This window comes from Thermobia domestica, chromosome 1, assembly GCF_964235325.1.
Source record: "Thermobia domestica chromosome 1, izTheDome1.hap1.1, whole genome shotgun sequence".
Taxonomy (NCBI): Eukaryota; Metazoa; Arthropoda; class Insecta; order Zygentoma; family Lepismatidae; genus Thermobia; species Thermobia domestica.
This window is the reverse complement of record NC_137454.1, coordinates 197,668,675-197,693,220: the sequence shown is the minus strand read 5'-3', so window position 1 is coordinate 197,693,220 and position 24,546 is coordinate 197,668,675. Positions and strand designations below refer to the sequence as shown.

At 35.8% G+C, this 24,546-nt stretch overlaps 1 protein-coding gene across 2 annotated transcripts in view; it reads right to left on the bottom strand.

Annotated features, from left to right (window-relative positions):
• Positions 1–440: 440 nt before the first annotated feature.
• The window catches only part of LOC145692661 (armadillo-like helical domain-containing protein 3), a 67,519-nt gene continuing 43,413 nt past the window's right edge, over positions 441–24,546 (bottom strand). For both annotated transcript variants that reach the window (XM_081768045.1, XM_081768036.1), the window contains exons 12-16: positions 22,002–22,128; positions 18,103–18,178; positions 12,667–12,745; positions 9,968–10,084; positions 441–6,647 (exon numbers count right to left, since the gene is read on the bottom strand). In XM_081768045.1, the coding sequence (XP_081624171.1) occupies positions 6,555–6,647; positions 9,968–10,084; positions 12,667–12,745; positions 18,103–18,178; positions 22,002–22,128 (492 nt within the window). In that variant the 3' untranslated portion in view covers positions 441–6,554. The remainder of the gene's footprint in view (positions 6,648–9,967; positions 10,085–12,666; positions 12,746–18,102; positions 18,179–22,001; positions 22,129–24,546) is intronic.

Genomic DNA, 24,546 nt, shown 5'->3' with positions numbered 1-24,546 from the left:
TCCAATTGTTATAGTAACTGAGAAAGAAATTATACTACTTTACCATATCTGCTAGTATGATTTGAATGCTATTTGTTGTAATCTGTTTAATTTCTGGAAAAAGAAATGTTTATGAAAGTACAGCATTGACAGAACTAAACACGATGTCATTTTAAATTTATAAAACTTCTTCCATAATAAGAAACTATCATTCAAGAGTAGTTAAAATGTTGATCTTTTTAACTAGAGAAAATAAATTTGAAAATGCAAAATTAACAAAAACCGGAAAGTAAGAAATAAATACTGTATATAAAACAACTAAAAATATTTCCCGCAAGTATTCACCTTTGCTTAATTCTCAATTATATTACACAATGTCATCAATTGTATAGCGTATGCCCAATCGTGCACGTTTATTGCATACACTTTTAATTCGATTTTCTTAATTTTCTATGAATGTATTTATTACTTCTCTCTCTCTCTCTCTCTCTCTATATATATATATATATATATATATATATATAATGTATGTATGTAATGAGCGGCTTGGGGGAAGACAATGTTAAGCGCCACTTCCAGTGAAATTGAACTGTTTTGGGTTTAATGCTCCTTTCAGCAGCGAAGCTATATGAGACGGGACCTACTGATTAACTTGGAATCCGAACTACATGTGCTCCCGCCGGGAATCGAACCCGGGTCTTCCACTCCAAAGGCGTGTATGCTAACCGCTTAGGCACGGAGGAGCTCCCGGTGAAATTGAGTAATTAGGCGGAATGGGTTGGGGCGAAAACACTATGTAGGTAATTTAATTTCGGAAATGTTCCTGCCGATAGCAGGGAAAGTTTGTTAAGTACGTGTCATGGCATTGCATGGCATGGGAATGCTCAACTTTCTTTTCCAGTAGATTTGAAAGTTAGAATATGAAACATACCATTGTCTTAAACACACACACATATATATAGGGCCGGATCCAGAATTACTTGAAGGGGGTTGCACCAATTCATTTGATTTAAATTTTTAACTCTTTAAATGCCTTTAGACATCTGTGGTGTGAATGAGAAATATTACTTTGTTCGGTGAATCCTTTTCCTTTCAACCTTCACAAAATCGACTTAAACTATTGCTTTTGCAAAACTAAGCTTTCTTTTAAGCCTCAAACGGACACAGGGCAGCAAAAGTTCTGGAAAATGTTGCTTTTTCACTGATAGGTTCTCATTTTAGAGTGTATATTTACAGTGAAGGGGGGTGCATGTGCTCCGGTGCACCCCCTAAATCCGGCCCTTATATACATATACATATATATATATATATATATATATATATATATATATATATATATATATGTGTGTGTGTGTGTGTGTGTGTGTATGTGTTTGAGTTTTAGAAGTAAATGCAGTGAAAACGAAATACTTGAAAGTTCGTCGGGATCGAAATACTGCAAATTATGGATGCCTTAAAGCAGTAGCAAATCCATGACGGACTTCTGGGGGTCAGGAGAGATTGTAATACTGCTACTTAGAGCTACTTTTAAGAGCTCCAAACTCTGGGATAGGTTTTATTTATATACAAAATAAGAAAGTTTCCTCTTCTGGGGGGAATTGCCCCCCTGTATCCGCCATTGCCTTAAAGTATTAAATAATACTTTCGACACAGTGGATACTTTCAAATATCTAGGATCAATATTAACAGACCAAAATCATATTGACGAACAAATTAAATGTCAACTAAAAATACGGAATTGGTGTTATTCAGTTCAAAATCTTTTGTCGTCCCGAATCCTGTCGAGAAATTTGGAGCTTAAAATATATAGAATGACAGTTATGCCTGTTGTGCTGTATGGCTGCGAAACATGGTCGCTTACTCTGAGGGAAGAACAAAATCCTGAGTATTTGAAAGTATTTGAGAACAAGATCCTAACACGAATATTCGGATTCAAGAGGAATGGGAATGGTGGAAACTTCATAATGAAGAATGTATAATTTATACCGTTTACCAAACATTGTTAGAGTCATCAAGTCTAGGAGGCTTAGGTGAGTAGGTCATGTAGTCAGAATGGAAAAAAGTAAGAACAATTTTCAAAGTTTTAACTGGAAATGTAATCGGAAAACTACCATTAAGATCGCAGAAATAGGAATACAAAGTAGAAACTGGATCTAGTTAGCTAAGACAAAAGTCAATGGAGAGCTTTTGTGAACACGACCTCTGGGTTTCATAGGCCATAGGGCGAGAGAGAGAGAGAGTGTGTGAGTCTAATTGCAAGGTCTTATGTTAAACTTCAAAGTAATGACATAATCGTTTAAGTCTTTTTCGAAATTTGTCTGCTTTATAGATGAAAATTTAAAAAATGCTATAGTAGAAGGTGTGAATCTCTTCACTTAGCCGGTATTCAATGATCCCTTCCCACAGATTATGTAAAACACCAAGATTCCAGTGAGCAGGAAGACACCATGTATTCTCAATTATTTAACGAAGTGAAAAAGTGAATCTTGCGGTAATGCATTTACAGAAGACTTTCAAGGAGAAATGTGAGTATTGTGTGCTCAATGGAATATGTGTTTTGGTTCTGAGAAAGATGATTATCTATTTGTTTCAGGCGTATTTAATTTTTCTACTCACATTGGCAACTCGTACTAATTTTTCAAGTTACACCCCGGATACGTGATTCACTTACAGGAAGTATGGAAATTTTACTCAAAAGAGTAGACACGAGAGAGAAAATTTACTATTATTGCGTACTTTGTAGATGTGTAGATAAAGGGGCCCGCGGCTTTTCAGTTCAAATTTGATTATAATGTGTTCCTGAGCTCCTTGAGGTTTCAGAAAATTTCAAAAAGTTAACCAAAATTAAGGTGAAATTTTACTGTCTATTGGAAAGGTAGACTAAAGCTACCGCAGTTTCTAAGTTTAAATTTGATCACTCTTTTTAAGGTCCCAAATAATGTGTCCCAGAAAACATGAGATTGCAGAAACTTGAACAAAGTTGCCAATAATTACGATGGAATTTACCGCCTACACGGGGGAAAGGAAAATATGAAGTCCCGCAGTCTTTCGGTTCAAATTTGATTACAATGTGTTCCTGAGGTTTCAAATAGTATTTTTAGAAAATTTCAGACCGGGGAAACTAAATTACTTGTCCATAATCACGATGGAATTTACTGTCTATGGACGCTGTAGATAAAAGGTCTCACGATTGTTCGGTTCAAATTTGATCACTATATGATCCTGAAGTCCCAAGTAAAACTTTCAAACCGCTGGAAATTCAAAACGTTTGCTCAAAAATACCATGGAATTTAACGCCTATGTGGTGGAATAGGTCATTCGATTCCAATTTGTTCACAATATGTTGTTCACGTTTCATTGTCTTTTAGGAAAAATGCAGACTATATATATATATATTTAATGGTTATAACTTATTTTAGGTGTACCTTATTTTAAATCGGGCGAGGGATAATAAAGGTAACTTTTGTTTCTTTTGACGCAATTTGGTTTTATTATGTATATAATGTGATCAGTGTTTTCGGAAAATATTTGACAGCGGAAATGCAAAATTTGCTTAGAAATAATGACGTGTGCTTAACGCGTGCACAACATAATAAACAACATAAAATAATAATTATGTACGCACACATTCTACAGTAAACAAACTATAGTATTTATAAATATTATAGTATGTGACAGCAAATTAATATGTTTCGACGTAAGAACTGAATACCCTTCAAAAATTGAGGGGGAAGCCTTGCACCTCGCTAAGGACGGACATGATAAATTAAACTAGAGGTGTGCGTTGATAAGATTCGATGAAGATTTGTTGTCGATGCTTTGGCTGTCGATGACATCGATATCGATGAATTGGTCGTCATTGATTTCGATATCGATGTTATGTACTGCCGATGAAGTGTACCGTCGATGTTTTAGCATTCGACGTTATGTTGTCGATGAATTCACATGGAACCGTACTTCTCAGATACTGGCAAGGAACACAGTGATCGAATTCTGAGAACATTTTCATATACACAAATGAATGCACTAATTAAATCTACTTACTGAAAGGATATTATCGAAATCAGTCGAGGATTTCGCTTGATTGCACTCTATTCAGAAACAACTTTTAAGATTATTATCTCATTCGCTCACACGCACTACACAGGATTTAGAGTATGTTGAATTCGTTTTAGCCTTTATAATATCAGACAAGGCACTTCCACATTCTTACATTTCCTACTAGCAGAAGTGCCCGTTTTCGCATAGATTTAACAGTTCGCAATCAGTAGAAAAGTTTGAGTTGTCTAACTTGAAGGGCTTCTGACATACTCTATACTTTTTGAATCTTCAGAACATGTGACTCTCCCAATTCCAGTTCCCCTCGAGTCGAAAATCGAAAAAAAGAAAAAAGTTTTGTACGCCATTAGATCTGGCGAAGATCTGTATACAAAGTTTGGTAGCTCTTGATTACTCTTGTAGTTGTGAAAATCTTATGATACATGCACATACATTATTTCATATACTAGTAAGGACGTAATTCACTTGATAGCTTTGTAGTAATTTAGTCTGCAATAAATATCACATTAATTAGTTTACAGCTTCACGCCAATAACATGCACTAAGAAAATACAATAAAGAAAAGCAATCCTTCGCGTAAGCTCTCTCTCTCTCTCTCTCTCTCTCTCTATATATATATATATATATATATATATATATATATATATAAATAAATGGAGTACTTCTATACGTCACTGAGTATGGAATTATATGCATAGTATACGTTTAAAACACAGTAGTTTATTCACTCCTCTAATACTCACTCCGCTCCTTTAAGCGGACTAATATTTCTTCAGATAGTAAATTTTGAAAAGTTTAAACACACTGATTATTATGGAAATACTTATGAATGGACATGAAATATACTTACAATGAACATTCATACAAATTACAAGGTATTCAAAATAAAGACACCATGGTAAATATTTGAAAGAACCAAAAGAATGATGTTAGGGAACAGCTAATTCTTCAAATATGGAATTTCAAGTTCAAAACCTTTAGTTAGTGTCGCTGTTCAAAAGAGTATTATTAGAGCCAATGGCCTTCGAGAACGTTGTGTTACAATAAGTACAATATTCGATTGATTTAATATTTATCACAAACAGTTTTTTTTTGATTGTGATAAATATCAATGATTGGTATAGAAACGAAATTTTGATTTTTGGGGGGATTTTAATTGTAAGTGTAATATTGTATTAATTACTAACATTTTAACACTAGGATTTGCTTAGATGCTTTACGTATGAAATTACATGATTTTATTGTTTAGCACATTGATGAGATGAATCAGAAAATATCTAACACAAAGAATTACGATCCTTAACCATTAATTCTTACATAATGCCATCTCCTTTGCATAATTTGATGGGAAGTTGAAACAACGATTTTAGTCTCAAACAGCGAAATTCTGTGTATCATATCAACACAAGATGCTCTGTTAAGTAATGCTACCACACCAGCAATACGATAAACAGCCTGTAAGAAAACAGGAGGCAGCACATTTGAAGGGTAAGGGAAAAAAACAAGGAATGTCCATGTGCGTGCTTTTTCGGGTGCTTTGTCCTATCTGTTGGTGACTCTTGGTACTATTTGACTGTATATGCCATGCATGCGTAGATGTAGAAATATCCATGTTACAAGGGGCAAAAAATTTGAGTAACCCTATTCTGTTTACGTTGTATTCTATATTAAAATGCCGTTTTCTCGAAAATGCAATTTTGTGACATTCCTTCTTTATTTCCCTTACCCTTCATTTGGAAAACAAATATATATAAAGCAAAAACTTGACTTTACGACGCTATGAAAGATTTAAAAATAGGAAAATATACGTAACAGTTTTCGTAAATTACATTAACAATACGAACTACGAACGAACAGTATAATATACGAAGGAAAAGTATTTACAGAATTTCGTAAAACACATAGTGCACATACAACATTAAAACAGATTCAGTTTCATGTATTTTTCATACAAGTATCTTCATGTTATACGTGGTTTTCGAGCATTTTATTATGTTTTTGTGAATTATAAACCAGCTTGCAACACACCACCCAGTTTTAGGTTTAAGAGAAGTTGCAGCATACTTTGTAGTTTTTTCTCTCTTTCCTTTTTATATAAAATGACTGTATAGAGAATACCGATTTCTCATTTTCTCATTACGGTAGTAAGTAATAACTATATACAATATTGGACTGTTTAGAATTAACATCCATGGAAATTTTTACAACCTGAGATATCCTCACCTTATCTGTAAGAATTTATACAAAATATAAAATAAAAAATGAAGTCCTATTTCAACTATACATTATTAGTCAATATTGAAGAATGAGTGAAAGAACAAAGCAAGTAGTACTGCGTCTGTCCTTGCAACGCCTTATATTTAACGTGGCCAATGACGGAAGAATCTATATACAACTTCTGATGTGCTGACAGCTGGTCGACCGATCTCCATTATGAAGAGTCGGAGCTGGGCCATTGGATAGATTTTCAGCATATCCTCTATATTGTCTATCTGGTTCACACTGGGATTCCTGTTTCACGAAATCGACGAGAAATCTTGAAGAATGGACTGGAGATCTAAAGAAGCAAAATCGATGTTTTGTCTCGTATCATTCACTACACTACGCACCTGCAAAATACAAATGGAAACATCCGCAATAAGAAATGTAAACCAAACATAATGTTAATATCCTTACCTCATATTCCATGACAAGAACACAAGATCACGTATTAATAATTAACTTTCAATTCCTCTCTACAAGTCTGCTTATTCCTCCAAGTCTCACATAACTTCTGTGAGTCGCGATTGGAATGGTTTATCAACCTCGATTGGAGAGGCAAGCTACGTAGCATCATTCAAAATAGCAGTTTATATTTTGCTGCTATCGAAGCAAGAGAATATACACTTCTCCAAAATATAAATGTGGCCCTGAATTTTTCTAAGTCCCTTAAAACTGTGAGTTGGGTAACAATCCATTCGAATTAATAGGAGGGGAAGTCGTAAGAAAAAAAAATAGTAGTATTTGAAATATTCAGGGCCAATTTTCTTACTTAATGGAATGTTAATTTCAGAGCAAAATATTACCTTGGCAAACACAAAAACTTCGTTTAGTTAAAGAAAACACACGCTTTTTAACCTCCCTCCCCTCCAAAATCGAAAAAACAAGGATGATTTTAAGGAGTTTCCTCGATATCAATAGAACTGAAAGGTGGTTTTACAATTTGTTTCGACATGTGTATTTAGTTCTTTCTGTTGGAATTCGAAACTTTTGATTTTGGTTCGAATCCCATTGGGTGCTTATGTAAAAAAAAAAAAAAAAAAAAACTTTTCCGCTGTTCTTAGTTTAAAGTTTTTGATTTTAGAAAGTCGCTAACTGACTGCTGTTTGTATCCGACGACTTCCTTAACACCAAGGAAATGAATAACCTGAGCATTTTTCTTTTCTATAAGGGTACATAGATGCTACTAAATTGTTACTAGAAATGGATAAAGCGTTTATTCTTCCCAGTGTGCGCATTGACGGGGAGATGCCAGGGATTTTCCCTGGGCAAAACTGTATGTCCCCTTGAAAAAGAAACTTTTCATTCCTGGCATGGGTAACTTTTCCTCTAGTTTTTTTTTTTTTTCCGAATCTTCATGAAGATAGAAACAGGGAACAACTTATATTTTGTAGACGAAACAATGGGCAACAAATTTTGTTAAGGAGGTGGTTTACCAAAACTCTGTTATATATTTACTCTGTTCGTTCGTCCGCAAGACGAAAACATCTCAAAGATTAACTGATGGATCACCATCACATTTGTTCAGTATATAGAGGGTCAAAAGTTAGGAAGCGAGTTCGAGTACGGAAGAAATATTAAAACCGGCACTAACAGAAATAAATAATTATCCGTTTTTACGTTGATCACTATACAGTAAAAACGGTAATATGTATATGGAGAAGCGATTTTCTGCAATTGATTAATAATCCCAAGAGTACATTTCATCTATATCCTTTACTTTCTACTGAAACTGGCAGCAGTAGAAGCCCACTGCAATTTTCGGTTTTAGTATTGATCTAAACACACCAACAATGATAAAAGACAGCAAGAAGCGTTTTTTCTTCTTTCTTTTTGTTTTTAAATCGATATAACGTTCAAAGAATAAGTTTCGAATATAACCACTTTCGGGTTATCGTTAATCACCATAGAATAAAAACCGTAGTAGATAGCGAAGAGTGATTTGTTGTGGCAGAAAATCGACCACTTCCGGTTTTAACAGTGATTGCTATAGAGTAAAAACGGTCATAATTGGCAATAAGTTGTTTTCTGCAATCAATTAAGCGTCCCAGGAATATATTCCATCTCCACTCTAATCTCTCGCTCCTACAACCGGAAGTGCTATAACTTTACTACCACTTCTGATTTCAATATTAACTGAGAAAATATCACCGCAAACAAACCACTTCTTCATGTGGTGTACACGTGTAATTATATACAGATCGAAGAAGTAAGTGTATGTTTGCGCGTCAGTACAACCATACATTATAAAATAATAGTAACACGTGTACACCACGCGAAGGGGTGGTTTGTTATGGCATATATATATAATATGTGATGGCTGGGCGTACATGGGTGAACTCATCCTCCTTGGGAAAAATATTTAAATTGCACACTGATTCTTCTTAATTTTTGAGTACCCGGACGTTATGCCATACACTTCAATTTCCAGTGAATTCTTAATCTTTCTCTTGTTCTTTTTAATGTTTCAGTCTTACAATCATTGTTGCTGCCCTAGTTCAGTTTCAATCAATAGTTTGTGAAATTTTTATCCCTATTCCTTGGTGCTTGTTGATGAATTTCAATAGACACCGTAAATTATTTAATGATGTAATTACAAACTTACAATTAATACTTTTGACACAAAGAATTCCTTAATTACAACTAATGTTCGCCTATTTAAAATTTAAACCAAACCAACTCATACCATACACTAGGTAGACCTATATTCTGACCTTCGCGCAGTGGTAAAATCTTAGCGCATTTGCCAAAGACGCTGATATTCTTGATGCACTGGCTTAAGGAGTGCAGAAAGAACTCATAACTCATATACTAAGAAAAGAACCTGATTGATTTCTACGTCACAACCAAAGAAATCATTTTATATATATATTGGCGCATCTGTTTTGGAAGAGTGGGTGCAGAGTATTGAATTAGCTGTACCTGTGGATAGTGTTTTACGGGCCCTGAAAGACTGTAATTTGACTAGGTAGAGGCGTCCCGTGAGTGGACCAAGGGGGCGTTTGCCCCAAACCCCGTGTTATATGAGTCTGACGGTATGCGAAGAGAGATGCTGTTTAAGAAAAATAACAATTTACTCTTTCTGATTCATTATTAGGAACAAAAATATTTAGAGACCTTGAACCATCATTTTCTAAGGTATTTTTAAAAGTGTTACCATTAATTTTGCGAAATGTACTTATAAAATTAACACAGGCTACGTTAAAGATAATTTGCGGTAGGCGATTGTGGGTATTGACACTGCGAAAATTTGTTAAAAAATTCATGTGCACTAAATAAGAATATACGCAAGTGAATTCACGAATAATTTATTATGTCACGTTAAGACTGGAGCTATCGGTTCAATATTTGTCGCACCGAATGCTACAGCGCTGGTTACTGACCTTATAGACGCTTATCTTAATATTAAATAGCCTATTGGATTCTCAGCACCATTTCTATTACGAGTGGTGTTGCCAAGAGTAGATTTACTGTTCTAAGCAGATATGCTTAAGCCAAAGAGAACATACCTATTTCTTCGAGTGTACAACAATACAAGCGTAGAAAGGAACAATTAATTTGAAGACAAAAGTTTAGTAATAATAATAATAATAATAATAATAATAATAATAATAATAATAATAATAATAATAATAATAATAATAATCTTTCCTGGCACCAATAATCTTACCATTGCAGTGAAAAACGCAGCGTGTCTTGGTTTCTCTGAATACCGCTCATATTGATCTAGGCTGTCCTGCAGCTTAAGTGTCAAACTGTCGTAATTACTACGAACTACATCCAGAATCTAGACAAAGAAGTAATAAAATAATTAATTAATGTTTTCATATGATTATTAATTGCAAGTTGTACAATAATTTCAGCGAACTTTCATAAGAAACTTCGTTACCGATTAAATTCACAGCTCTTCTGTTAAAATAAGTTTATGTAGTATAAGAATGTATAAAATTATTTTACATATATATTTAGACATTCGTTTTTAATGTTTCATTCTTATAACATTGAAACTCGGAGAATGACGATTATGTTGACATTTGGGTTATTTAAAGATCTCTCTCACTCACTCACTCACTCTCTCTCTCACACACACACACCCACACACCCACATATATATATATATATATATATATATATATATATAAAATGTAGATTATAGATATATATCGATTATATATCTATATTATATAGATTATAGATATATCTTACAATTTACCACCAAAACGTTCAAGCACACAAACAAACACATACTTTTTACAGTAAATAAGTTTAGATAGAGATAATTTAAATAACAAGCAATACACATATTTAAAAAAAAAAAAACTTACATCTTCAATCTTTATTAAATTACGCGAATACTGTAACGTATTGGAGGCATGTTTATTATTAGAAAAAAAATATCCTACGTTGCACCCCAAACTGAGAATTATTACAGCAAACAGTTTTATACCATCTCTGAGCTTTCCTTAATGGACCTTCTACTACTACATCTCTCAGTAAGACATTTCATTTCCATTTATTTGCCTGTTACATGATTATAAGCTCTGACCATTCACAAAAATCCACATTTCTATACAAAACCTTTGTAGAGAATACAGTTAGATTAGTCCACACTTTATGAAAGTTATGTTGCTTGAAAGTAAACAATGAATGACACAGAAAGTAGTTATACGCTAATTTTGACACTTCAGAACCTCAACATGTGTGGACCAAATTTGTACTCTTATAAAGGTTTTAGAGAAGCTTATCAATGTGTTGGAAACACATAGTTGCAAACATGTCAAATGTTTGGCTTGGTAACGGTCAGGCGGGGATCGTTGTGCTGGACTATTGGTAGAGATACATTAGGACAAAGTCCGTATTACGTAAAAAGCAGTGTCCAGTGAAGTGAGGAGACGGTAATAAAGAGTAAAACGGGCGATCACTGTTATTTCTAAAGAGGTCAAATTGTTGGTGCTTGGTTGTGCTGCAAGCGTAGCGAAAGCAGATTTGTGTGTTGTGTGTATCGCGCGAGACAAGTGTCCAATGTGATGACAGCCTACGCAAAACCACGTCAGCGAATATGCATGGTAGTCAGAAGAGAACCCTCAGTGACAGGTCACGTCGAGCACTGACATGCACTGTCACTCAGAATCGTCGTGCAGCTGCGAAGAAAGTGACGGCAAAACTCAAGCAGCCTGTGTCGATAATTACAGTCCGCCGCGAGTTACATGGCATTTACGTACCTGTTCGAATTACACGCGCGAAACTGCCGATAAAGGACCATAACGTTTTAGCACGATTCCAATGGTGTCGGGAACACGCAACATAGCCAGCTGATGACCGGAAACGTGTGATATGATCGCATGAGTCATTGTTCAATTTATTTCAAAACCACGGGCCGTGTTTGTGTGTGCCATACACCCCCAAACAAGCGTATGATACTCAATACCCTGGTTTTCAGAGGGTCCTGTACTGAGGCTTGCCGATCGCATCACTTCCCATGATTATGTCACCACTGGAGGGTAACATATAAATCCTACGATCTAGATGATTCCGAGTATGACACCATATTGCAGGATGATAATGCGACCACTCATACAAATGGCGCTGTTGTCACATGTTTGAGGATCATCGAGATGAAGTTGAATACCTCCGCGGAACTGGACATAATTGAATGTGTGTTCCGTTATGTAACCGGCGTAATTTCCGCCTCTTTTCTCTCTCATGGAACTGAGTGACGCACAGCACACTGCATTATGAACACTCTACTTGCTACAATTCACGACCACTATGATCCATTCCAGATCACACTAGAGCTATTCCGAGGGCGAAAGATAGTTTAGCACCTTAATATGTTAAGTTCCATTTTTTTTTTCAGGTGTTCATTAAATTAATAACATTTGTATGTAGAAGTATTGATTTATTTATGGATGGACAGTCCCTATAATCATGTTTTAGTGAGCAGTATAGTTGTAGAAGGTGCACTGAGAAGAGGCTCAGAAACGACCCGAATATTTGTTATGATGATTTAAAGAGTGAGTTTTTAAAAAGCGAAACTTATGAGGGGAAAAAAAACTGATTAAATTCTAGCTTCCTATAGATTCACCAATTGAGGCTAATTCCGGATTTTTCAGATTAGTAGACGTCCTGGTATATCAAAAATTTATAGAATGACCATGTTCCAAAACTTTTACTTTTTAAGATTAACAAATAACAAATACTCTGCAATGAACAGCATTCCTTATCCACTGACTACCTATTTCAGAAGGGTACTTACTACTTCAAAACAACAGGACCTTTAACTGTTCCTGAAAGAAAGTAGTCAACTGGGGATACTATAGGAATATATTCTATATAACGCAACTTTAAAAAAAATCAGATATTACTAACCTGGTCTTCTGTTGGTGTGGAAAGACTCTGACTAGCTAACCAAGCATCTATTTTCGGAGAAAAGTGATTAATTATAGCCCTGAAATAATAATAATAATAATAATAATAATAATAATAATAATAATAATAATAATAATAATAATAATAATAATAATAATAAATAAAGGTACAACTAGAATTATCACTATACAACACATCTCACCCCCAGATTAAAGCTGCTGTAACTCAAAATAGGTTTAAAACTGTTACCAGTTTTTGATGTGTAATAATTGTAATTTGTATGTATTTAAGGAAGGTTTCCTCTACAATGATACTGTAGTATCCGTAAGTCAAAAGCTGATATGTCACATTTAGCCAAAAATCATTTGTGTATCAATTCGTTAGGAATGTTGTTCTCCATCTTAACGTAAAATGTGATATATATCAACGCCATTTTTTCTTAAAGTCATCGATAAAATTTAACAATAATTTTAAGACTATTTGACCACATTTTGCCTCAAGATGCCGAACTAATTAATATGGAAATTATTTTTGGTTAAATATGACATATCAGCTTTTGTTTTGCATCCATTCTCAAATTGAAATAACGTTACAATTCACAAAATAGAAAACATAAAAAATAGTTTCTTTAGATATATATTTTTTGTTTACGTGCAATTGACTCTTTAGAGTTAGAACGGTTTTACTTTGGGGGTACAACATTATTTAAATTTATTTTGAAGTAATTAATTTTCCTTTTACTAAGAAACAAGCTGCATCATTCTAATGTTCAATAAATTAACACTCAGCGGTTAGTACATATGCAAATTTCGTTCCCACTATCTAGCCAATATTAATTTCATACACTCAAATGTAGAAAAATACAATGTTCTTGTATAGCATTAATTACTACATTATTATTGTATTAATTTCTACATTATTGGGTTCGTTTGAAAAATAAGGTAAGTAGCCTACTGTCATACGGGAACAATATATCTTAGAACAAAACACATGTTTTCACATGGAGGATGTCAAGTTCGTAACCACTTCAACAATCAAGGCAAGTGTTCCATCGCTCTGTCAATGCAAAGATTCCATCGTGGAAAAACTGAACGATAACACAATTACTGAACCACGTTGTTACGACATCACACAATTCCTGTTCTGTTCGCAGGTGTGTTTCTCCAAGGTGGCGCTTCACAGAGCCAAATAAACGGAAGTCGCTAGGTCGCGACTGTAAAGTGGGTGACCCAATATCTCCCAGCCAGTCCTCGGTGATGTTTACCACATGTGGACGAACATTATCATGCAGAACAATGACACCATTAGACTCCCTTCCTTCGAATGACTTCCGTAACGTAATGAGGGTGTGGCAATACCTGTTGGCATTCACACTTTCGTCACGCTCAAAATAATAATAATAATAATAATAATAATAATAATAATAATAATAATAAAACGATGAGCCGTATATCTCTATAGTCCCAGAAGACTGTAACCATGATCTTCCACTGGGATGCAACTCCAGCGCTCTTCAACTTCTTGAAAGGAGGTGGTGATGGATATTTCCATATGAGCGAGGAATGGTGACTGCTTGAGGTCGTGAAGTGAACCACTGTCTCATCACCAATGTTTCAAGAACTCCATACGATAACGCTGGAGATGAGTCAGAGCTATGGACATTAGGTTTTTTCTGCCGGATAGCAATTTTGGCACCTATGTTGAATTCACTTTTTTTTTTTTTTTTTTTTTTTTGTAACGCAATACTTCATGAATTAGGTAATGAGCGCGTTCTACAGAAATGTTTACTTCCTTGGCTATATTCCGCACTCTGATTGTTCAACATTCCTCGATCACCACACCAACGCCCTCCCCAGACTATATTGCTGGCCGTTTTGGGCGAGATTTGTCACACACGTTAGTCCTTCCTTCTTCAAATGCTTTGCACTACTTACACACTTCCACAATAGAAACATCACTCTATTTTCATACACACACTGCAAACATCGATGGATTTTAGGGGACCTGGTGCTTTGAGAATGCAGAAATCCTAAAATTTACAGACCTCCACCTTCGTTCATGTTTGCAATACTGCGACCATTTTGACACTGTACCCCAGACATACGGACAGATGGCGCCACGATACAGTGTGGATGTGATATCACACATTCCTATAACACGTATACCACGAACGGAAAGCACACGCATTTTCAAACGTCACGAAAAGCTCAACTTACCATATTTTTCAAACAAACTAAATATGTTATCTTTATAGTAACAGACTTACGGATTTAAAGAAACTTAACTTTACGAAACCTGTGAAACATCGCAACGACAGAAAAAAAAGTAACGTAATTTCTAGTTGAAATTCTTCAGGCTCAGAAAGGAAAAAGATATAAATCTATACCACAGACTATTTAGAAATGATTATAGTTCCACAACTGCACAATACCTTGTTAAATCAGCGTGGAGTGAACGAAAAGCAAATAAACAGTGTGTGTAGATATTTTCGGTTCTTCTGTTTCCTTCATTTCACTATTATTCCAGGGTTCCCACAAAAAAGTGAAGATCGATTTCTCTGACTTTCCCTGACATTCCCTCATACAAATTCTTATTTTCTCTGACATAAATTCTTGGATATAAATGCGAAGTAATGGAGTAAGTTCTATCATACGCTTTTTCAACGACTTCCACCATCCCCATACCTGTCCAACATACTCCTTTAATTACTATTTACATATTTGTTAAGTTCAATATGAGTGATTGTTATTTACACAAAATTTATTATGCAAGTATATAGATATAAATATGAATGATACAGTACCACACACCTTGAAATTACAAATTACTTTTTTTCTTGCTTAATAAAAAAAAGCAATATAACATGCCGTCTAGAATATATTGCCAACTCTCCCTGAGACCTATTACTACTATCAGTCCTAAAATAAAATGAAATTAAGTTTTACGTTCCACGGTTATGCCGTCTAGGCTAAAAGCGATGGTGATGAGAAATGAATGAAATGATGGAATGAAAAACGTGGGAGGAAACTAGAGAACCCCGAGAAAACTCATGCACACGGTGTTTGTACACCACAAAGTTCATCTGGCGCAAGCTGGGAACGAACCAAGGACCTCATGAACCAGAGATGAACGCTCTACCACTGAGCAATCGTGGTCCACTATTAGTTTTAATATTGCCACTTCTGAGACATGTTAATCATCACATTTACATTTTGTAAACAGAATTTTGTTTTGCTTTCATTTCCTAAATTTGTTCTACGAGAGCGTCGTGTTCTTGTTTGTAACGTAATTCTATTTGTTTCTTATTTGCTTCCAATTTCTTAACTTCAGCACTTTCCTTTTTTCACTTTCCTTTGGACTTTTGATTCGTTTCGGTTTAAGGTATTCATCATAGCGTGTCCGAGCTGAACGAACTGAGAGAAGCATTCTTTGATCAACAGGAACAGATTCTACACCTCCATAGTACATGACTGCATCACGCACCCGTCTCTCTGTGCTACCAAAGAATCTTCCATTTGGTTTTCTACAATAAGTGTTTTATTGACTAAGAACCCGCCCTCCGCTGAGACATTGCCGTGGCATGAAATTATACATTTTCACATTTCACAAATTAGAATTTTCTTGTTTCTTGGACATTACCTTTGCGAACAAGTCATCTAACCTGATGCTGCCCATCTTTTCTTCGTATTCTTTGAAGTCATGAGACCCCTGAATTTCAGTACAGAAAGATATAAATTGACACTTTGCTTTTTCAGCTACAGAATCAGATATTATGTTGTTCTCACGCAGAGTTTGTAGGATGCGTTTCATCCTAATCTGAGCAAGTTCTGGATTGTTCTTCTATAGCCTGGGATCCAAAGCTGACATAGCACGTACCAGTTTGTATTTCAGAGGGCTCCTTTCCACAATTTTCTTGATTGTAACCAGCAAAAAGTTTCGACAGTCAAGTCTGAAAGCTAGTTAATCTTTATCTAATGCTTTCAGTTCTTTCAGTAATTTTGGGGGCCGCGGTGGCTCCGTGGCAGAGCGTTCACCTCTGGTGTTTGGGGTCCCGGGTTCGATCCCAGCCCCCGCCAAGTGAACTTTGTGGTGGACAAACACCATGTGCGTGGGTTTTCTCTGGGTTCTCCCGTTTCCTCCCACTTTCTTCATTCCACCATTTCATTTCATTTCTTTCAGTAGTTTTTCTGTCTTAAAACCGATGTCCACGAAGATGACAAGTCATACTCCGATTTCTGCTTTTACATGATCAATTACCCTCCTCTCTGTCTCGCACGCGCACACACACACACACACACACACACACACACACACACACACACACACACACACACACACACACACACACACATATATATATATATATATATATATATATATATATATATATATATATATATATATATATATATATATATATATATACACAGTACCTCAACCCTTCAGCACGAAATAGCAACAATGCATCTTGTGGGAGTGCTGTATAATTGTGGTCCTCTCTTCACATGTCAATCTGTACAGTTCGCAGCAAAAAACCTGCAACATGAGCAAGTAAGTTTATTGTGAAACGACGAAGTCTTTTGTTCCAAAATACATGTACAGGGAAGGACGCCGAGGTTTCTCCTGGCGTTATGTTATGTTGATTCCCTGCGCTGTTAGGCGTAATTTCACAATAAACTTACATGCTCATGTTGCAGGTTTTTTGCTGCGTACTGTACAACTGATCAAGAGGAAACAATGTTAGATTGAAAAAAAAAGAATGTTATACTCGCACATTTACGTTCCTTAACTTTTCATGACATTTTACGCAAAATGCATCATTTCTCTGACATTCCCTGATTTTCCAGAACGTGGGAACCCTGTTATTCAGTTATTATCACCACCGTTTTCCTTAACATCGGCACATAATCTTGAGACGTTAAACTAAAAAAGAAGGCTATATACTTGGAAAGGACTTGAAAATTATTATCGCTGTCAATAGCTGGCAAATATAAAGGACATCCATCCTTAATAAAGAACAAAAAAACAGTTCCATCATGTCCACTGTAATCAAAGAATACTTGCGCTAGGTTGTTTGATCACAGTCGGATCAGTTTCCACCTTGACGAACTGTGAAAAACAAACACAAATGATTCAATGTTCCAACTTGCAATGTTTTCATTTATTTTCGCAGTCATTTTTCATTAAGACAAGAAAACATTAACCGTTTAGTTCACAAATGCATTATGTTCTCATAGAAGTACACCTTGCCAGTTCAATTATACATCGGAAAACAAAAAAAGAATGAAACAAATCCTTTTTCAAATCTCTATTGGAACAATCCATTATGAGAATCAATCTAATAATTTTCTCGGACACACTGCACGTGACTTTACTCTTAAATGCTTAATTGGTAAATGCTAAGACGAATTATATTCATACGTTTTGTTGCCTTACCTTACGTTCACAAGGCTATTGGTCAATCTCAAGGCGTTGTCTTTGTAGTCCCCATCATTCGTTGAGTACCTTAGAGCTGCAATATACATTACTGTCATTAGATCCTAACATATAGTTAGAAGTTGACAGAAAAGAGCTATTTTCTTAACTAAATTTTTGTTCATCGTTAATTAACAAATTTTCAAACTGTATTCATAACACGTGAACATTATTCCTAATTCGTACTAGAACATCGACCTCGTGGCTAAGCGGTTAGCGTACGCGCCTTTGGCGTGGGAGACCCGAGTTCGATTCCCAGCGGGAGCTTATGTGGTTCGGATTCCACGTTAATCAGTAAATCCCGTCTCACGTAGCCTCGCTGCTGAAACGGACGTTAAACCCGAATCAAATTATAATAGAACATTATTTATAATTAAATAAATGTAAAATTATGCTAAAATACAATATTTAAACTGTCTTAAATCAGCAGTAAGCAATAACTGCCAAATTATAAATAATTAAAGCAATTATCAAATGAGATTTCTCTTTGCATGTCTGTAGACGCAATTTAAACAGCATTCTTCGATTTGGTACATTCTGTACCCTGGCACTAATCGCACCCTCCCACCCCATCTCTCTCTCTTCCTTTTTTCGGGTGAATTTGGGAGTTTGTCAGTAAGGTCGTCAGTCCAGTTTTTTTTTTTTTTTTTTTTTTTTTTTAAACGGGATACGTATTATATTTGCACAATATTACAACTATGTACATACGGCGTACTGTACTGTAAAATATTCTCGAAGCTCAGCACGAGTTCTTAAAGTGCTAATAAAACTAATAAGCTTAAGCATGTGATGACTCTCGTTATACAGCAAAAACTAGAGACAATTAACTGGCTCGCAAAAGGTCGAAACAGAAAATTCATATTGTATGATTTTAATATTGGTTCTTCGACAATTTATATCAAAATGACAAAACATTTTGTACAGTAAGATATTTATAAAGTTTGCATAGGTTCAGAATGTGCGTAAACATAAAATATACGTTTAATCGTTTCCATTTTTCTGTCGAAAGATTTCCCTTTGGTATTCCTGTTAAAACTATATTGACGTTGACAACGTGGCAAAATCTCGAACCCGGCACGTTCGCGACTACAGCCGTGCCACGTTAGCGATTTTGCTGAATTGTCGAAGATTAATATAAAGAGATTAAAGAGCGTTTACTGTATTGTGCTTCACATTCCAGTTACTGAATCTTTTATGCACAAGTTTCTTAGTAGTGATTTCTGTGGGTTATAGTAACTTCTCTAGTGTTTTAATTCCCTTTAGACACCTACTCAGACCTTAACCTGACTGAACACAATTTTATTCATACATCTGGGCACAAATTTGAATACTGAAAAACTGCAACTAACTGCAGTTGAAACAAAAGAATCCCAAAGGAGTAACAGAAAAAGAATTACTTATCAGGAGGTGGTAAAAGCATAATAATCTCATTTACTGATCCCCATTTCCCAGGCAATCTCCGCGTTGCCTTCTGAACCCATCATTATTACCCGGCTCTACACCAACCTTCCAACCATATCCATTACAGATCTCTAGAGAAAGCCATCACAAATAATTTTCTCACTAAAATCCAATTTTACACAGCCAATCACAAGCCACTTAACTATGGCCTCAGGGCTTTTAAAGAAGTGATAAACATGAATCCGGATCCTCAAAAATATAGCACAAAGTTTCTGATACACGTTACCCAATATGTCCCAATCATAAATAATATCTCATTTGAAGATAACCACTATCTTTAAATCAAGGATTGTTGCATAATTCCTTTATATGTCAACCTATTCATGGGACACCTTGGAACAAGAAATACTAAGCTCATCATCCTCAAACCTTTCCTCTTCCTTCGATTCGTAGACGCGATTTTCTTAAAATGGACCTACAACCTACTAGCACTGGAACAATTCTTACAGTTCGTAGTTAAGTGCTCAGTCAAATTCATCTGGTCCTTTCTCAACCATATAACCCTGAATGCGGAGTCAGAGTTAAGAATGGACTCTCAGAGGCTGACGAAGAGTTCAAACCTATCAGCAGTATAAAATACCTTCACTTCAAGAGATCCCTATTCTCATCAAAACAAACATTGCCTTGCCTTGGCTATTCGGAAAACTCGTACATCAAGAAACCCGTGACGAAATCCTCTACTCCGAACATTCTTACTAACGCCATCCCAGTTCCCATTCCCCTTCCCCTTAGGATACGCGTGGGGTATGAACTTGGACCTTAAAGGCATCTGGAAGTTACTATTCATCTCAGTCAACCCAAAAAAATATGGATTAGACACTATTATCGGTTGTTTTCGATTATTTTTAAATGTCACCTCTCTCCTTGCTTTAAAAAAAACTGGCACCACTCAAGTACCGAAATCAGATCAGCGGTCCAGGAAGACACCGTCAAATACTGTTTTATTCATTTGTATTTATTGTTGCCTACTATTGTTTTCTTGAAACGAGTGAAGCACACGCATCTTGAGGATACAGCAACACTATTATTAGGTAACTTTATAGCCTCTTACAAATTTCACTTTATTTGGTTCATTATGTATAAAACTAGTCCATGTAAAAGAAAACCTGATTTATTGGAATGCCCAAATTGTAACTATATGTCGAATTTTGTAACCACCTATGTTTTCTTCTTAAAAGTGTTGTTGCCAACTGGAACGATAAATTTGACAAATTGAACAATTTTCGAAATGTTGGACTCTATCCTTCAGTAAATATAAGTATATAGTAACTTTTCGGGGGTAAGAAAAGAAGATGAAGAAGGAACAACAGAGTGCTATAGTAACATTTTGTAGCTTTTACAAAAATCTAATTTAAACTTATAACGCCAAATCAAATATTCCATTTAAAATTAATCAAGCTTTCAACAGCAATTTTGCGTGAGAGAAGATGGTACTCTTTAAACTGAATCACACTATGCAGGAGAGGGGTGCCTGTCATTCCCTCTTTAACACGTTTATGATCTTGCAATAACACAATTCAACGTAAAATGTGTTACAATATCGTATCTGGCAACAGGTTTCACACTCAGCTATTTTAACAAAGCTTCTTCGTGAAACAGAAAAAAAAGCAAGCAATTTTCTAATGAAGCTAATTTGCTATATATTCTGATTGTTTTTGTCTTCAATTTAGATCTTAAACTTTCCCCTCACTTACTACAATATTACGCGTAATTCTTTAACAAGTATTTCATATTACTACAACAATATATATATATATATATATATATATATATATATATATATATAGACTAGACCATGGACAGAAATGATGCTACTACTACTAATAATAATATTAAAAATATAATATTTAGGTGCTTTAAAATTATTCTTATATACAACATATATAATTTTCTAATGTGGACAGAACTCCTGCAGATAACTCGACTTCTAAATATTAATTCAAATAAACATTTTATTATTTCATTTATTTAATGAGTAGGAAGCTAAACTCTGCTCATACGCAACATAAATAATGTGTAAGTTAAATTTCGTATTTGAGTTTTACACAGAAGATGAGGAAAATCCAGCTTTTTCCAGTTTAGGAACACGAAATCTACTTTTGTACAATCACGTCAAGTAGTACTCAAAAATAGTAAAAGTTTTAGGTGTTTCATTAGCAAATTAATTTGGTTTAATAATGACGTACACTCTTTCCAGATAGCCCTCGCCACCCACCTTTCTGTACTTTTAATACACAAGCAGAATTGCATACAATGAATTTCAATTTTCGAACTGCTTGACTAATTTCAATCAAAATACTAAATTATCTTGTGCATGGCAAAAGAAAGGTGGGTGGCCAGGATATTTTTTCTTTTTCGTTTTTTTTCTTTCTTAATAATATGATTGAATATATACTTACCCATGGAATATAGGTTATCAAACACTTGATGCATCCTAATGATTTCATAGTAGAGCTCATCGTAGCTTGCAGGGGAAGGTAAAAAGGTGTCGCCATATGTGATGAAAAGATTAAAAATATTTACAACCTTAAAAAAAAAAAAAAAAAAAAGTAAGTTAGTTTTATGTTTCCAGACCCAGGGAACAATATCACAAAATGTGAAGAAACATACTGACATGATTCTCCTACTGAGTACGCGAAGCTACAGGGAAGTGGCGGAAGATTTCAACACGTGTCATCCTATACAACATTTGGGGATACAGTAGCCAAGCTGATGTGGAAGTTTTATCAACTGGCAGTATTGAAGATCTGAAGAGAACACTACGTCCCAAATCAGCAAACAATGAAGCTACATTGACATTCGTTCTGGCATCACTGAGAAAAAGGTCTACGAGGGTCACTACGAAAGTTTTGTGATGTGAAATAACTTACATACTTAAAATAAATTTAACACTTACATTTTCTCAAAGTATTCACCATTACATTGTGCACAGTTTTGCATCCTCGAAAACCACTTTTGGAAGTAGTGTTGCCAGTCTTTTTCTTCAAGTGTTAAAAGTTCATTCTCGTAAGCCACTACAGCTTCTTCAGGGCTGCAAAATCTCTTCCCACGCATGCGATCTTTGATCCAGGGGAACAGAAAAAAAATCACACGGGGCCAGGTCAGTGCTATACAGCGGATGAGTCATAAGTTTGACCTCCGTAGATTCTAAAAACTGAACTGTGATGTTGGCCGTGTGTGCGGACGCGTTGTCATGATGAAGCAGGATCCCACGCAATCCAGTTCTTGGACGCCGTTCCCGAAGCTTCTGGAACACTTTTGTTAGGCAAACAGTGGTGTACTACTGAGCAGTAACAGTCCTTTGTTCTTCAAGTGCAACAGTTGCAACATGGCCAGATTTGGAGAAGAAAGTTGCGACCATCTTCTTCACCACACTTCGCGGTCGCTTCACTTTCGTGGGTGGATTTTCGTCTGGAAAGATCCAAACTGTAGACTGACGTTTATTTTCAGGGTCAAATTGATAGAACCAAGTCTCATAACCAGTAACAATGTCAGAGACGCGTCGAGAATTGCCTCCATCAAATCTTGCAAGCATTTCTTCACACCATTCCACACGCATATGCTTCTGCTGTTCAAAGTGTGAGGCACTCAACGAGATGAAACCTCCCTGAGTCGAAGATGATCATAAAGAATTTTTGTTACTGCTGGCGATCCAATGTTCACTGTAGATTCAATGTCCTTGAAAGTTGTTCGAGGATTTTCACGAATCATTTGTTCCACAGCGCCAATGTTTTCATCTGATACATCTGTTGCCGGACGTCTAGCTCTCACATCTTTAAGCGATGTCCAGCCTCTTTTGAATTCACCAAACCACCGAAAAATTTTAGCACGGGAAGAAGCAAGGTCCCCAAATGCCCCCTGCAAACGGTCAAGGTTTTGTGTCTCGTTCAAACCACATTTGAAATCGTAAAGGATCATTGCCCGAAAATGTTCCCTTTCGAGCTCCATTCTAGACAGCCGAACACTGCTCACATCAACAGACAAGTGAAGGCGATACGGCCACGCCGATAAGCGAGGCGAGTTGAAACTTGCTTCGCTTCTTTGCTCTGGATTCCACTACCGAACGCAATTGTTGGAATTCAAAGACTGTGCCACAACAATGCGTATCTCAAAACTTTCGTAGTGACCCTCGTAGAGTAGTACCCACTATCCAACGCGTTCTGAAGCTAAATGTTGGTCCCAATTACAACTGTCGCCCCACATAAGCGAGGACGATTTTGATTGATGGATGCAGTTTTGTGAGTAAGGAACACTGTTGCGGACAGTTTCCAACGTTTTTAGCTAGAAATCTTTTCATATGTGGATTTTTTTTTAACGGGTAGTGTAAGTAAATCGACATAACATGGATTATTGCAGTGACTGCAACTAAGTTGGTTCACTGACAGAAGAATCACGACGAAGGAAAGCATCTCAAACAATTAGATCTGGATCATTGGACCATCTTCATCAACAATAATTTCAGTACCTTGAAGTATTACACGACGTAGTTATGCCACAGGTACTGAATGAGAATGTGTTTCCAACTATTTTTCAGCACACCAGAGCGCCTCTATATTACGCTCGCCTGTTGCGAAAATTCGGATTTGCAATTTATAAGATTACTGAGTGGAAGACAAGGTCCCATGGAGTGGCTGGCCATCAGTATCTTCTGATACCTCAAATATCTGTTGCTGTATCTGAACTTACATCTCGGAGATAAATGCAGGCACAGGTAGCAGGACATTATCAGTATTAAAGACCTCAAACAATGAATCCTTATGTCTTGTGTGTCTATAAAGCCGGACATTTGTCAAGCTATACACCGCAAACTGTTTAAACGTCTTTACAAATGTGTATCTGGAATATCAGCAGCTGGAATATCAGCAGTTACACTGAATGTAAGAGATTCCAGCTAATGTCTAAACTAGGATTAAGTACTAATTTACGAAAATTTTGGGTCAACCT